The sequence below is a fragment of the Temnothorax longispinosus genome, chromosome 1, assembly GCF_030848805.1.
Source record: "Temnothorax longispinosus isolate EJ_2023e chromosome 1, Tlon_JGU_v1, whole genome shotgun sequence".
Classification (NCBI taxonomy): Eukaryota; Metazoa; Arthropoda; class Insecta; order Hymenoptera; family Formicidae; genus Temnothorax; species Temnothorax longispinosus.
This window is the reverse complement of record NC_092358.1, coordinates 17,676,296-17,688,294: the sequence shown is the minus strand read 5'-3', so window position 1 is coordinate 17,688,294 and position 11,999 is coordinate 17,676,296. Positions and strand designations below refer to the sequence as shown.

The 11,999-nt window shown below is 38.3% G+C and overlaps 1 protein-coding gene across 2 annotated transcripts in view; it reads right to left on the bottom strand.

The window, feature by feature from the left end:
• LOC139812733 (metabotropic glutamate receptor 8) overlaps window positions 1-11,999 on the bottom strand; it is a 176,442-nt gene that overhangs the window by 10,479 nt on the left and 153,964 nt on the right. For both annotated transcript variants that reach the window (XM_071777814.1, XM_071777805.1), the window contains exons 12-17: window positions 8,316-8,539; window positions 4,572-4,852; window positions 3,597-3,901; window positions 3,023-3,151; window positions 656-821; window positions 312-571 (exon numbers count right to left, since the gene is read on the bottom strand). In XM_071777814.1, coding sequence (XP_071633915.1) covers window positions 312-571; window positions 656-821; window positions 3,023-3,151; window positions 3,597-3,901; window positions 4,572-4,852; window positions 8,316-8,539 — 1,365 coding nt within the window. The remainder of the gene's footprint in view (window positions 1-311; window positions 572-655; window positions 822-3,022; window positions 3,152-3,596; window positions 3,902-4,571; window positions 4,853-8,315; window positions 8,540-11,999) is intronic.

The following is an 11,999-nucleotide window of genomic DNA, read 5'->3' as shown; positions in this document are numbered from 1 at the left end:
CAGAAAAGTAAATTTCTGAAAGCAAGCGAAAAGAGAGAAGTCCTGCGATGCAACTGAAATGAACAATCGCCAAGTGTGCAATAAAACGACAAATTCCTTGAATAAAGCGAGGTATAAAAGTCCAGGTATCGAACACCTTGCGGGCGATTTGCATGGAAAAGAAAGGCTTTCTTGCGTATCAAGCTGTTGCAAGCTAATTGAGTCAGCTGTGCTCGATTAGATTTTCACTATCACGCTCTTTTGAAAAGCCATTCAATCTGCTCGCGTTCCTGCTGAATAATCCTCTGTCGGAGGCGAGGAAAATCCATCACCTGATCGGAATCGCGACGCGGTTCGCCCGACTCCTCGCGCTGACTCCTCTCGCGTGCTTGGCGCATCGCTAGGCTGACCGGCGGGCTGGCGGTGAGCTCCGGCAGTTCCTGAACGGTCGACAGCTTGCGCCCATCTTCGTCGTCGTCGTCGCTGCTGTCGTTGCCGCCGCCGCCACCGCTGCCGCTGCCGCCGCCGCCGTCGTTGCCGCCGTTAACAACATACACCTCCGCCTCGGTCTCGCGCATCCTCGCCCGATGCTCTGGACAGGGAGGGAGGTGTATGAGAGCGACCTAGCTAACGGAAGTCTCCTCGACCGACGGGCTCGCCAGCGCCTGGGTCTCACCGTTCGCGTGCTTTCGCTCGTCCGCGCGTCCCGTGGCCCCGCGGGGCATCGTCGGGCTGCTGCGTGAGGCCGCCGAGGCCGATGTCACGCTCTGCATTGTCTGGCTGCGACCGGCGGCGAAGCGCATGCTGTACGCCGCGCGATTGCCGCTCTGCAAGCCGCTCGTCTGCGGAAGCCCCGAATAAATTGTTAGACATCGTCAGGTGTATTGGGCGGAACAGGGGAGCGGGGGGCGAGGGTTGTAGTTTAATAGCGAATATATCCTCCCCTGGTCTGTATTTCTACAATGCGCACCGTTGCAAGCGAAAAGCCGTCGCGCGCCGATTTACCATAGCGCACACGTATAAGCACGACTCGACCAGGGGAATGGAAATTCACTCTACTCGGCATAAATTCCGCAAACAGTGCGGTAACTTACGGCTGAACGTCAAATTGATCGAATTGTTTAGCGTTAGCGTTAGCATATACGTCTTTAACATCAATTTCAGACCGGCCTTTACATATGCGCCTTTGTGCGCACCAGTGAATCTAGCCGAATTCGGCATAACGTTCACAATTAATTCTGCAACGTTTCAACACAGTGTCCACGTGTTCACCGATCTGTTTCTAACTATAGATTTATAGAGACTCAATTCCCCCTTTTGTAATTGCACTTCGATAAAGCGTGTTACGATTATTTTTTAATGGTGGACGTTATAGTTATAGAAAACTCAGATATATATTTACGACTCTAAACCTCAATTTCTTGTAATTTAAGTAAGTAAATAAAGGAGGGGGATTGTTATTTTGATGCAACTTTCTCAGTATTTTGTGATCGGAATTATTGCAAAATAAAACGGTTTTTCTATCGTGTTTTAATTTTAAGGAACAAATGTTATTAAATTCTATGATACAAACACGCGCGCGATAAAAACACTGTTGAAAAAAATGCACAAGAACGAGAATAACGGTTAACGAGAAAATGTTTGCCATTGTTTTTTTGGACGCTGAATACGATCCCGTTTAGTAAATTGCTCTACCACGTTATATTTTGAGAAGTTTGCAATTAAAATTACAAAAAAGACTATTTTAGTGTATTATATTAGAACTTTGACGCAATACATTTTACGTTAATCATCAATATCTTTTTAACCATAATCGACGCAACAAATTCTTTTTAAAGGCTGAACGTAACAACGTACTTATAATTTTGATTGCAATAAAACTTCTCCAACACGTCACATATCGTAGTTATAATGTACCAAAATACATTAAAATAGCCTTTTTTGCAACTTTAATTGCAAATTTCTCAAGATTCTGACGTGATAGAGCAATTTGACAAACAGGATCGAATTGAACGTCCAAAAACTATAAGAAATGATTATTCTCTTCAGTGTTAAAAAAAAAGTAACTTTGTTAAACAGTGTAATAGGATGTAATTAATTTTAATAGTTTCTTTCCTTGTTTTGTTGAAGGATAGTGCTCCCTCGCGTTAAGTGCTTAATTCTCTTGATGGCCAGTATGGGAACTAGGACAAACAGCTTCGACGACGGGATTTGTTTAATAATGAATATCCAGGAATTATCCATAATGCTAACAAGAGAAGGGATTTGGAAGAGAAATATGTTTATTGTTTATAACTAGTAAGCACTTAACGCGAGGGAGCACTATCCTTCAACAAAACAAGGAAAGAAACTATTAAAATTAATTACATCCTATTACACTGTTTAACAAAAAATTACTTTTTTTTTTAACACTGAAGAGAATAATCATTTCTTATAGTTTTTGGACGCTCAATTCGATCCTGTTTGTCAAATTGCTCTATCACGTCAGAATCTTGAGAAATTTGCAATTAAAGTTGCAAAAAAGGCTATTTTAATGTATTTTGGTACATTATAACTACGATATGTGACGTGTTGGAGTCCCAGAGCATTGAATTGGTAATTTTGCACTATACTATTGTGTGCCTTCTAATCAATAAATCGTTTATAATAGCGAAACCCCAATGTGTAATTTACTGTGGCATTAGATCAAAGTTTGTCCGACAAGCTTGTCCTCGCGCATGGTAAAGGTTAATAGGCAATAGAAATCTGTTTACTTGTGCGAGGAGAGGAGAATGCGATAATTTGAGTCGAATCTAGGTATACGGCAAAGTCTAAATTGAGTTCTCGAACGGCAAAAGAGGTTACCCCTTGAAATCCCCATCAAAGTTAATGTAATATACAAGTTATTCCAGAATCGGCGAAAAACAGAGATTGCTGTTACTATACATATATAATAGTGAGATTTGGAGTCAAGTTAAATTCTGGAAACTCTAGAACATTCTGTCAATCCCGTTTCACGAATTAAATTGTTAGATGGGATAAGTAACAAAACCAGCATACGCACGTTAGGGTGACCGGGGCGGACGTTTTTATACGGCTGGAACAGCACCAGGTAGACCTTGGGCGTAAAGAGGCAGCCGAGGGCGACCGAGGCGGAGATGTTGATGCACATGCACATACTCGCGATCTGAACCTGCAATGTAGGCAGCCGTCCGCTCGTCTTTACATGTTAACACAGAAAAACGCGCCATAAGGCTCGTGTGTGTGTGTGTGTGTGTGTGTGTGTGTGTGTGTGTGTGTGCGTGTGTGTGTGCGTGTGTGTGTGTGTGTGTGTGTGCGTGTGCGTGTGCGTGTGCGTGTGCGTGTGCGTGTGCGTGTGCGTGTGCGTGTGCGTGTGCGTGTGCGTGTGCGTGTGCGTGTGCGTGTGCGTGTGCGTGTGCGTGTGCGTGTGCGTGTGCGTGTGCGTGTGCGTGTGTGTGTGCGTGTGTGTGTGTGTGTGTGTGCGTGTGTGTGTGTGTGTGTGTGTGTGTGTGTGTGTGTGTGTGTGTGTGTGTGTGTGTGTGTGTGTGTGTGTGTGTGTGTGTGTGAAGACGGGCGCGTGGTTTCGCACCTGTAGACTCGCGATCTGTGGCACAAACCTTGTAGTCGTTGTTAGTGCCGAAGTAGATCGGCACGAAGGCCAGCCAGACGATGCACGTGGAGTACATGGTGAAGCCGATGTACTTGGCCTCATTGAAGTCCTCCGGTATCTTGCGGGTCTTGAACGCGTACAGGGTGCACATCAAGATCAGGAACATGTTGTAGACGAGGGACATCATCAGGGAGAACGTGGACACGCGGCACGTGAGCACCGCGGACAGCGGATACGGATGGATCTCCGTGGTGTCCGGCGGCTCGATCATCAGCCATACGATCGCGCCGATTAGTTGTACTGCGGTGATCCCTGAGCAAATGGGAGTCACGTAATCCAGGATCAGGTTCTGCGTACTTTAGAAGCCACTGTTTGCATTGTTAATCGAATAATGAACGGAAACGTGCTGAGAAGAGAAGATCTATGCAATGCCCCGCGCATTTCTCCAAATTATTTCCTCTTCACAAAAGCAGAATAAAGTTATTTGATTAAAAAAATAGAATATTATTTATATTTGTATATAATTTACGAGATTTTATAGTTAATAAAAGGCGCGATTGGAAATCATAACTTCTCGCATAACTTTCTATTAAAAAATAATATTTCATAAAACTTGTAAAATTTTTAAGACACGGAGAGAGGGTAGAAAGAACAATGACGATTAACTCAAATCGTTGTTCAAGTATCTCTTGAGATATTAATTCCTGTTTAAAAATAAATAGCGTTATGGAGCGTGATGTTTAGTTTTGATCGAAAGTGTAACAAGTATACGGATTGCGTCAGTAAAGTGCAAATTTTTATCGTGTCTATCTTAATAAGAAATACCGATGCGAAATCTTATCGTAAGGATCGCACCATTATTCCCTTTCTTCGGTCGAACACGGCTTTTATTTCACGTTGTGTCAAGCATCGGGGTGCAATTATCCTCTCAATGCCACAGCTTGTCGACGTGTTTACCGAGGTGAGTGCAGCTCGTACTCACCGATAGCGATTACCACTTGGCTCTTGGGCGATGTGTAGGAGAGCCTCTTGATCTTCTTCGTGCCCTGGTTGAATATCCGCGATATTCGATTGGTTTTCGTGAGGATTGCGCTGTAGCATATACTGAGACAGAGACCGAGACCGATCCTGAGGTATGTGCAATTCCATATCGTCGGCTTGCTCAGTATGACGAAGCTCATGCCGTAGCAGGAGAGAATTCCCACCAACAGAACGTAACATAGCTCACGTCCCGATGCCATAATCACTGGAGTACGATTGAATCTGCGGTTCAAACAGAAAATATTCACAGCAAGATCGACGAGGCCAGACAAGATACTTTAATTAATTTTTTCGATGTTTGCAGAAATTCTATACGTTAATTTTGTGTATCAAATAGATTAAGCACTTAAAAATATTGAATTGTGATAAATAATATTTTTGCAAGTGTGCGACTCGATATCTTTCGTATTTGCTTATATTTCTTTATTTATTTATGTATTATTTTCAACGCTTTGGTGTTCTTTAACATCCGAAAAAAAGTAAAATTTCTTTTAATTGCATTGATTAATAATAAGGAAGATGTGCTTAGGTACAAAATTTGTCATTATATTTTCTCGAGGTGTTGAGTCGTATGATAAATAGTTTAAATTATCAGCCATAATTTTTACACAAGAAACTACGCGGATTTGATAATTACGTGTTAATTACTTAAACTCAGTAAAAATAAAAAAAAAAAACAAGTCTGTAGAACTTCAAAAGTTCTATTTCTTTTTGTACATCTATGTATAATGAAATACAGAAAACCTTTTAGCCCTTTAATTAAGTAAGTTTAATAGGTCGCTAATTAAGCTTTTGATTAAATTTTTGCTTCAAAAGCATCGACTTTCAATCTTTTTAAGTACTCTTTTTCGATGTTAATATTCCCCGCTCAACCTCGTTATATTTTCATTGAAAAAGAAGATGTCAGATGTGAGTCAAATTAATTCGTCATTTTTATACATGACGGTAAATCCAAAAGAGCTTTTTTGCATTAATTATATTTTTACTTAACGCAATAAAAATTTTGACTTAATCACATTATTTGTTAACACTTTGCTGTCCGCAGTCTGTATTAAACTGTGGCATCTGACAGAAATAAGCTACAGCTATGATATAAACACTGAGCTGTATATATTTTTGATTGCAAACAAAGGCGTCAAAAGATATTTATTAAATTTGCTCTCAGACAGTTAATCGTACATTAAGCCTATCACATAATACAAAGGTACAGGCAACGGAAATAACCACATTTCAATTTACCGAAAACTGTGTAACGCAATATGGAATATGAAATAAGCAATGGAACAGAATTTCCGACGCGTTGGATTTCTATTCTCTATTGTCTGTATCTGAACAATCATAGTAAATTCAGTTTTATAAGTTGAAATGGGATTATTTCTGATGTCTGGTTTATTCCCTGTTCCTATTGCCTGTACTTTTGTATTGTGTTCAAGGCTTCACTCGCGGTGTTATAATGTAACTACTTTTTTAACGTAACTGCTTGCATGTATGTATTTTACATTCCGACATTACATCTCAACGTTCATTGTACTTCTTCTTCATTCTTTGATAATTTAAAATTAAATCCTCCTTCTCCATTGTTTTTTGCTCGATTTCGAGCGTCATGACCCCTCTGCATCTCCCTCCCTCTCTCTCTCTCTCTCTCTCTCTCTCTCTCTCTCTCTGTACGTGTGTATGTGTGTTAGATATATGGAACCTACAATTTAACGTCGATTTCGAACGGCAAATGTAGAGGAGTGCTCGTGACTAGATACTCTCGGTAGGTGGCTATTTACCTTCCGAGAGTAAACGATCGAATAAAAACTGATGATTTTTGGTCGGATTTAAACTCAGATCTTTAGCTCATTAGAGCAAAGAACACATGTTTCTTACACTATAATCGTCAATTAATACAATTAAATAAAAATTGATGATATTATATATTTTTTAAAAGTAAATGTGCAAAAGTTCTTCTTTAATTGTGAAACATTGTGTGCAGCATTCAATCAATAAAAAAGTTTTACTCTGTGAATTTAGTAGATTTATAAAACTGCAGTAAGGGAGACCGGGGCAGAGTCGTCACTGGGGTGGAGTCGTTACTACAATTATCTCGAAATCTGTATGTTGTGTGAACTCGCCATTAATATTGTAAACACTACTTATGGTGCCCATGTAACCAACGGAGTTTAGTGAGATTATACGCCATGTTGTGATTTTCATTAAGGCAAACGTGTTTTCGGAGGTCAAAAGTAAAATTTTTTGCGCATCGAAAATTATAAATATTTTAAATATTATTTTTTCTCAGAATCTCGAAATAAGTGATTCTGGAAGAGTAATGCATGCTGAATACGAATCCAGTGAAAATTTTTTATTTTCGTTGATTTCTAATATTTCATGAGCGATCAAGCTTAAAATCTGTGTCTGGGGCGAAGTCGTCATCAAGCCATATCATGGAGGTTTCGGGCGAAAATCAAAGTCAAAGAAGCAGCAGGGGTGGATTCCGGCGAAGACTTGAAGGATAATATGTGCTGCGTGTGCTCAGAGATGACAGAATAGAGCTGACGAAGAACAGTGCGTTTCGTGCGCAGGGCACATAAGTGTGTGCGCTTTTCTTATAATTATAATTATTTTCCGCTATCGTGTTTTTAATTAATGTTTCCATTTTTCTATTAAAAAATAATTAATAAAATGTATCCTATCATTTTTCATAATTGGAATTGATATTTCATTTAAAATTCATTCCGAGAATGGAGTGACGACTCCGCCCCGGCAATTTTGACATTCCAATTTTTGCACCTTTGTCGTTTTCATTCTATAGCAGTTGAACGAAGCGACGTAGACCAAAAATGTCCTTATAAATTTTGTAACCAAATGTTCACTCTTTACAACGGTATACTACATTTTATTAAAATTATTTCTTTTGTTGTTAAAAATCGGCACCGCGAAAGAATAGTGATGACTTCGCCCCGGTTTTCCCTATATTTTACAGTAACGTATATAAACATATAGAGTAACGCAAAGTAACGTAGAGTTAAAAATAATAGTTTATTTCTAACCGAAAAAGTCAAACGTATATTGAATCTTTGAGGCAATAAATATCACTTTTCAAGATTTCTGGAAAATAAAACATATTATAGACTTTATTTTAAATATTATTTAAATTATTTCTCTTTTGTATGATACGTTTTGAAACAATATTCTAGATATAATCTTATTACGTTGAAGGCAGTTTAATTATAACGTTTGCATTGTGGTTGCAATCATGTTTAAAATTGTTTTAGCGTTGTCAGGCAACGTTTCGCTTAAATTGTTATTCATAACACTTGCATACTATAATTGATGTACGACATACGTATATGTCGAAGATTAATATTCTTACATCACGACGGCTGTGTGGCGTTAGTGGACCGTAACGTTCTGTGTGTTGTCAGCGGATTGCAACATCAATATCCGAGCGACACAGCTCTGTGTCGTCGGCGGACCGTAGAGTGTTAATGATAGAGTCTTTAAAAACCAATTAAAGAATGGCTTCTGTTTAACAGAAATATCAAGCAATTATTGCAACCTTTGATATTTATATACATATACTATAATGAAATACCAAATTAATATTCTATTTAAACCGGATCCATCACTCATCTGAGAAGTGGATTTGCTACATAAGCAATTAAATTAAAGTACAACGCGATGGAGGGGAACATCTTACCGTATAAAGACGACGGTAGTGAAGAGGGTGCTGAGGATACCGATGGACGCGAATATCAGCGGCACCAGCGCCCAAGGACTCGTCCAGGGTATGACCTCGGCGGTGAGCTTGACGCAGCCCGTCATCGTGGAATTCGGCGCATACCCGGGATTACAGTTCTTGCACGTGTCGTTGTACACGTAGGAGTCCTCCCGGCAGGCGACGCAACTCCAACAGCAGGGTTCCTGAAAATTGGCAAGTTCCTTATAACATATAGCATCAATTGAGAGACAAGTGAAAACAAACAATTATAATAACCGCTTGTCTTGAATCAGTGGAGAGTAACGAAGCTTGTAGCCGCAGTGAATTGTCGATATCAATTGTTAGTAATCATTGTTATTGTTGACAATTGATTGCTAACGATTTAATAAATAATTTAATAATTGCAACGGTTTTATAATAATCTTATGCATTTCATTGATTTATCGAGAGAGCATGTTGTACATCCAGAGATTAAATTCTGCACGTCGTATACCCGTCGAATTACTGAATTAATCGCGTGAAATTAAACAAAGTTTAAAATTAGAGCTTAGGCGATCCGCTATCGTATTGATATAAATCACGAGTAAATAGGATTTTAATAATAGAAGAGATTTCAGCGAGAAGCACCGAGGGCATGCAGGATTTATGTCTGATTGTACATACAGGAATATACAAGCGAGCTTATGCTTTTAGACAAGCGGATTTTCTTGGATAAGAAGCGACAGTTTGTCAGTATCTATAACCATCGTTGTCTGAACGATTGAAAAACGAGTGACGTAAAGGTACATTTCAATACGTGACGTATGACGTCCAACGGTATTCAGGGAGAAATCTATTATTTTTCATGTAACTGTTGAAAAAATACTGTTAGATACCGATGAGATCTCCATTGACGTTTGTTTGGAACTAACGGACAAACAGACGGATCAGAATTATTTACGGAAGCTGCATGGAAAAATAAATTTGCTACCGGGCGCAACAAATGCCTCCCGCCTCCATCCATTATTAGCGTCAGCTTCCTCCGCGTTACACCGCGGAATAACAAATGGTCCACGTCACGGGTAAAACTGACGGTTTCATCGCAGTTCGAAAGTACTTAAATTTATTCGAGTTAGTACTCGCTCAAGTAATATCCATAAACAACAATAATAGGGGGATAAAAGTGGACCAGTGGTGCAGGAATATGACTGGCGAGAAGATATTTCGTAATTATGGAGGAACTTTGTGTAAACGCGTAACTTTATACTTTATTATGTCATGCGTACCGCACATAAATTGTATGAATTGACAGTTATTAATAATCTCGCGTTTCAATCAGCCTGCTATTATTAGGCTATTATTGACCGATATCGATTTTCAAGGCGTCGCGTATAATTTCTGATTGCTAATAATACTCTAATGGCTATAATAATTTCCATTATTGTCATTAGCATTTGCCACAATGAAAACTGTTGTAATTATTATAACGATTACGGATTACATTATTTGCAGATCAAATTGCGTGTGATTAATAATTTTGCAGAAATGAGTGAAAACATGGCGATAATTAGCGTTTTAATTGTTGTTACAACAAACGGTCATTGATAGGCATTTATCATGCGCAGTTCAATCGAACAGTGTATGCAACTTGTAACGCGCGAAACGCGCGCATCAGTTAAATACGCACTTCTAGTGTAATTAATTAATTATTTAATTAAGTCACGCTTAATGAATCGCACCTATGAACGTTTGCTTGCATTTCTCTTTCGTTTGAGTAATACGAAGGCTGACGTGAAAAATGCGGCGGATTGTTTTCGGATCTCATTATATGCAAGCATGCAATGTTCGTTTAAATCCGGTTAAATTAACAAAATAATTTCGCATATGTTGATTCGGCTGACATTCTGTTTAATAGAATTTCCGTAAATACAATAAAATCTGTGTATCTTTCATTTTGTATTGTAGACGCATTAATATTCAGTAATAGTCTATTACATATTTCGATTACTGTGTGTTCTCCTCTCTTAATTATAAATTTCTACCGTCCATAAATTAATTGTAATTTGTAATTAGTTTACGTACATGTATGTAAAGCAATTAAGCAACACTAAATTATAATTATAAAATAAAAACTATCTGCAATAAGAATATTATAAGAGTGGATTTTTTTAGTGCATCGACAATATTAAATGGCAGTATTTATTAAATTGCAATAAAACGCCAATATGTACCTATACTGGACTTAATTTTTACCCTTTTGTATATGCTTTTGTAATGCATTTTGTAATAATAATAAATTTTACTCTATACTATATATTACTTTAAATAATTTAACTTTTTGATTTTACATTCGCAAAAAATAAGATATTTATATAATTTAAAGAAAATCACGTCAGTGATTATAAAAGAAATGGTTAAAAAATTTTTTATATAAAATTTTACTTATATTATATTTAAGATAAAAAATAAAAGTACTAGGTGCGCAACTAAGTTTCCGGGTTTCACACATAAATGGCACCAATAACACATGTACTCGACTTACATGTTTGAAGTTGTCTGAAGTTATAGCTTGGACATCTGTTAACAATAACCAGTCGTTATACCAACACATATCGCAACGCAAAAATATTTTTTCTAACAACGGAGATGTCGAGTTTTGTGCCAAATAAACAGCATTTGCGTCCAGGACACCATCAAAACGCTGAAATGGGATCTGCTACCGCACCCGCCGTATTCGCCAGACCTGGCGCCTTCCGATTAGCACTTGTTCCGGTCGATGGCGCATGGCTTGGCTGGGCTACACTTGACCAATTTCGAAGAAGTGCAAAATTGGTTGGATAAATGGTTTCGGTCCAAAGACGCGTCGTTTTATCGTCGCGGTATTCATGTATTGCCAGAGAGATGGCGAAAATGTATAGCTAGCGAGGGACGATACTTTGAATAAACCATTTTTTGTATTTATTGATAAAAAAAACCCGGAAACTTAGTTGCGCACCTAGTATAATATAACATATAATATAAATTTAACAAATTAGTAAACGGCGATACGAGTCAGGCGCGGTACGTGGTGCGCAAGTAAAGAAATTAATAGTTACAGAAGTAATGAATTAAAATGTATATAATATAAATATACAAATATTCCAACTTAATAAACTGTGCGCCGATTATTTGTCGGACTTGAAACACAGCTATCGTTGGAACATTAATACCCTTCCCTCCCCGGAATTAAATCGACGCGATTTAATTATTTAAAAAACTGTAAAAAATTTATTGCGAAAAATATTACCTCAGCCAGAATTCGAACCTGGAATCTCCCTCATTCCGGTCTAATGACATATTTGAATATAAATTTAGATGAATAAATGATATGAAAATTTGTCCTTTAATTTTTACTTGAAATTGAATCAATTAATGGCCACACTTGACCACATTGCATCGCATTCATCATAGCGAGACATTTCGTTAAATTTATTTGGTAAATGCAGAGCTCTGCGTTGGACAGGGAAAACGAGACGGATGCTAACAATAAGCCGCACGAATCTCTATTTATTTGTAAAGTGCAAAAGTAATGAACTTGAGAACGATACAAACAACACACATCGATCTGCATAGATTGGAGAACTAAGTAAGAAGGTATGAGGCAAGAGAACAATAATAGATGGGAGTTCAATCCTCTAATCCGGG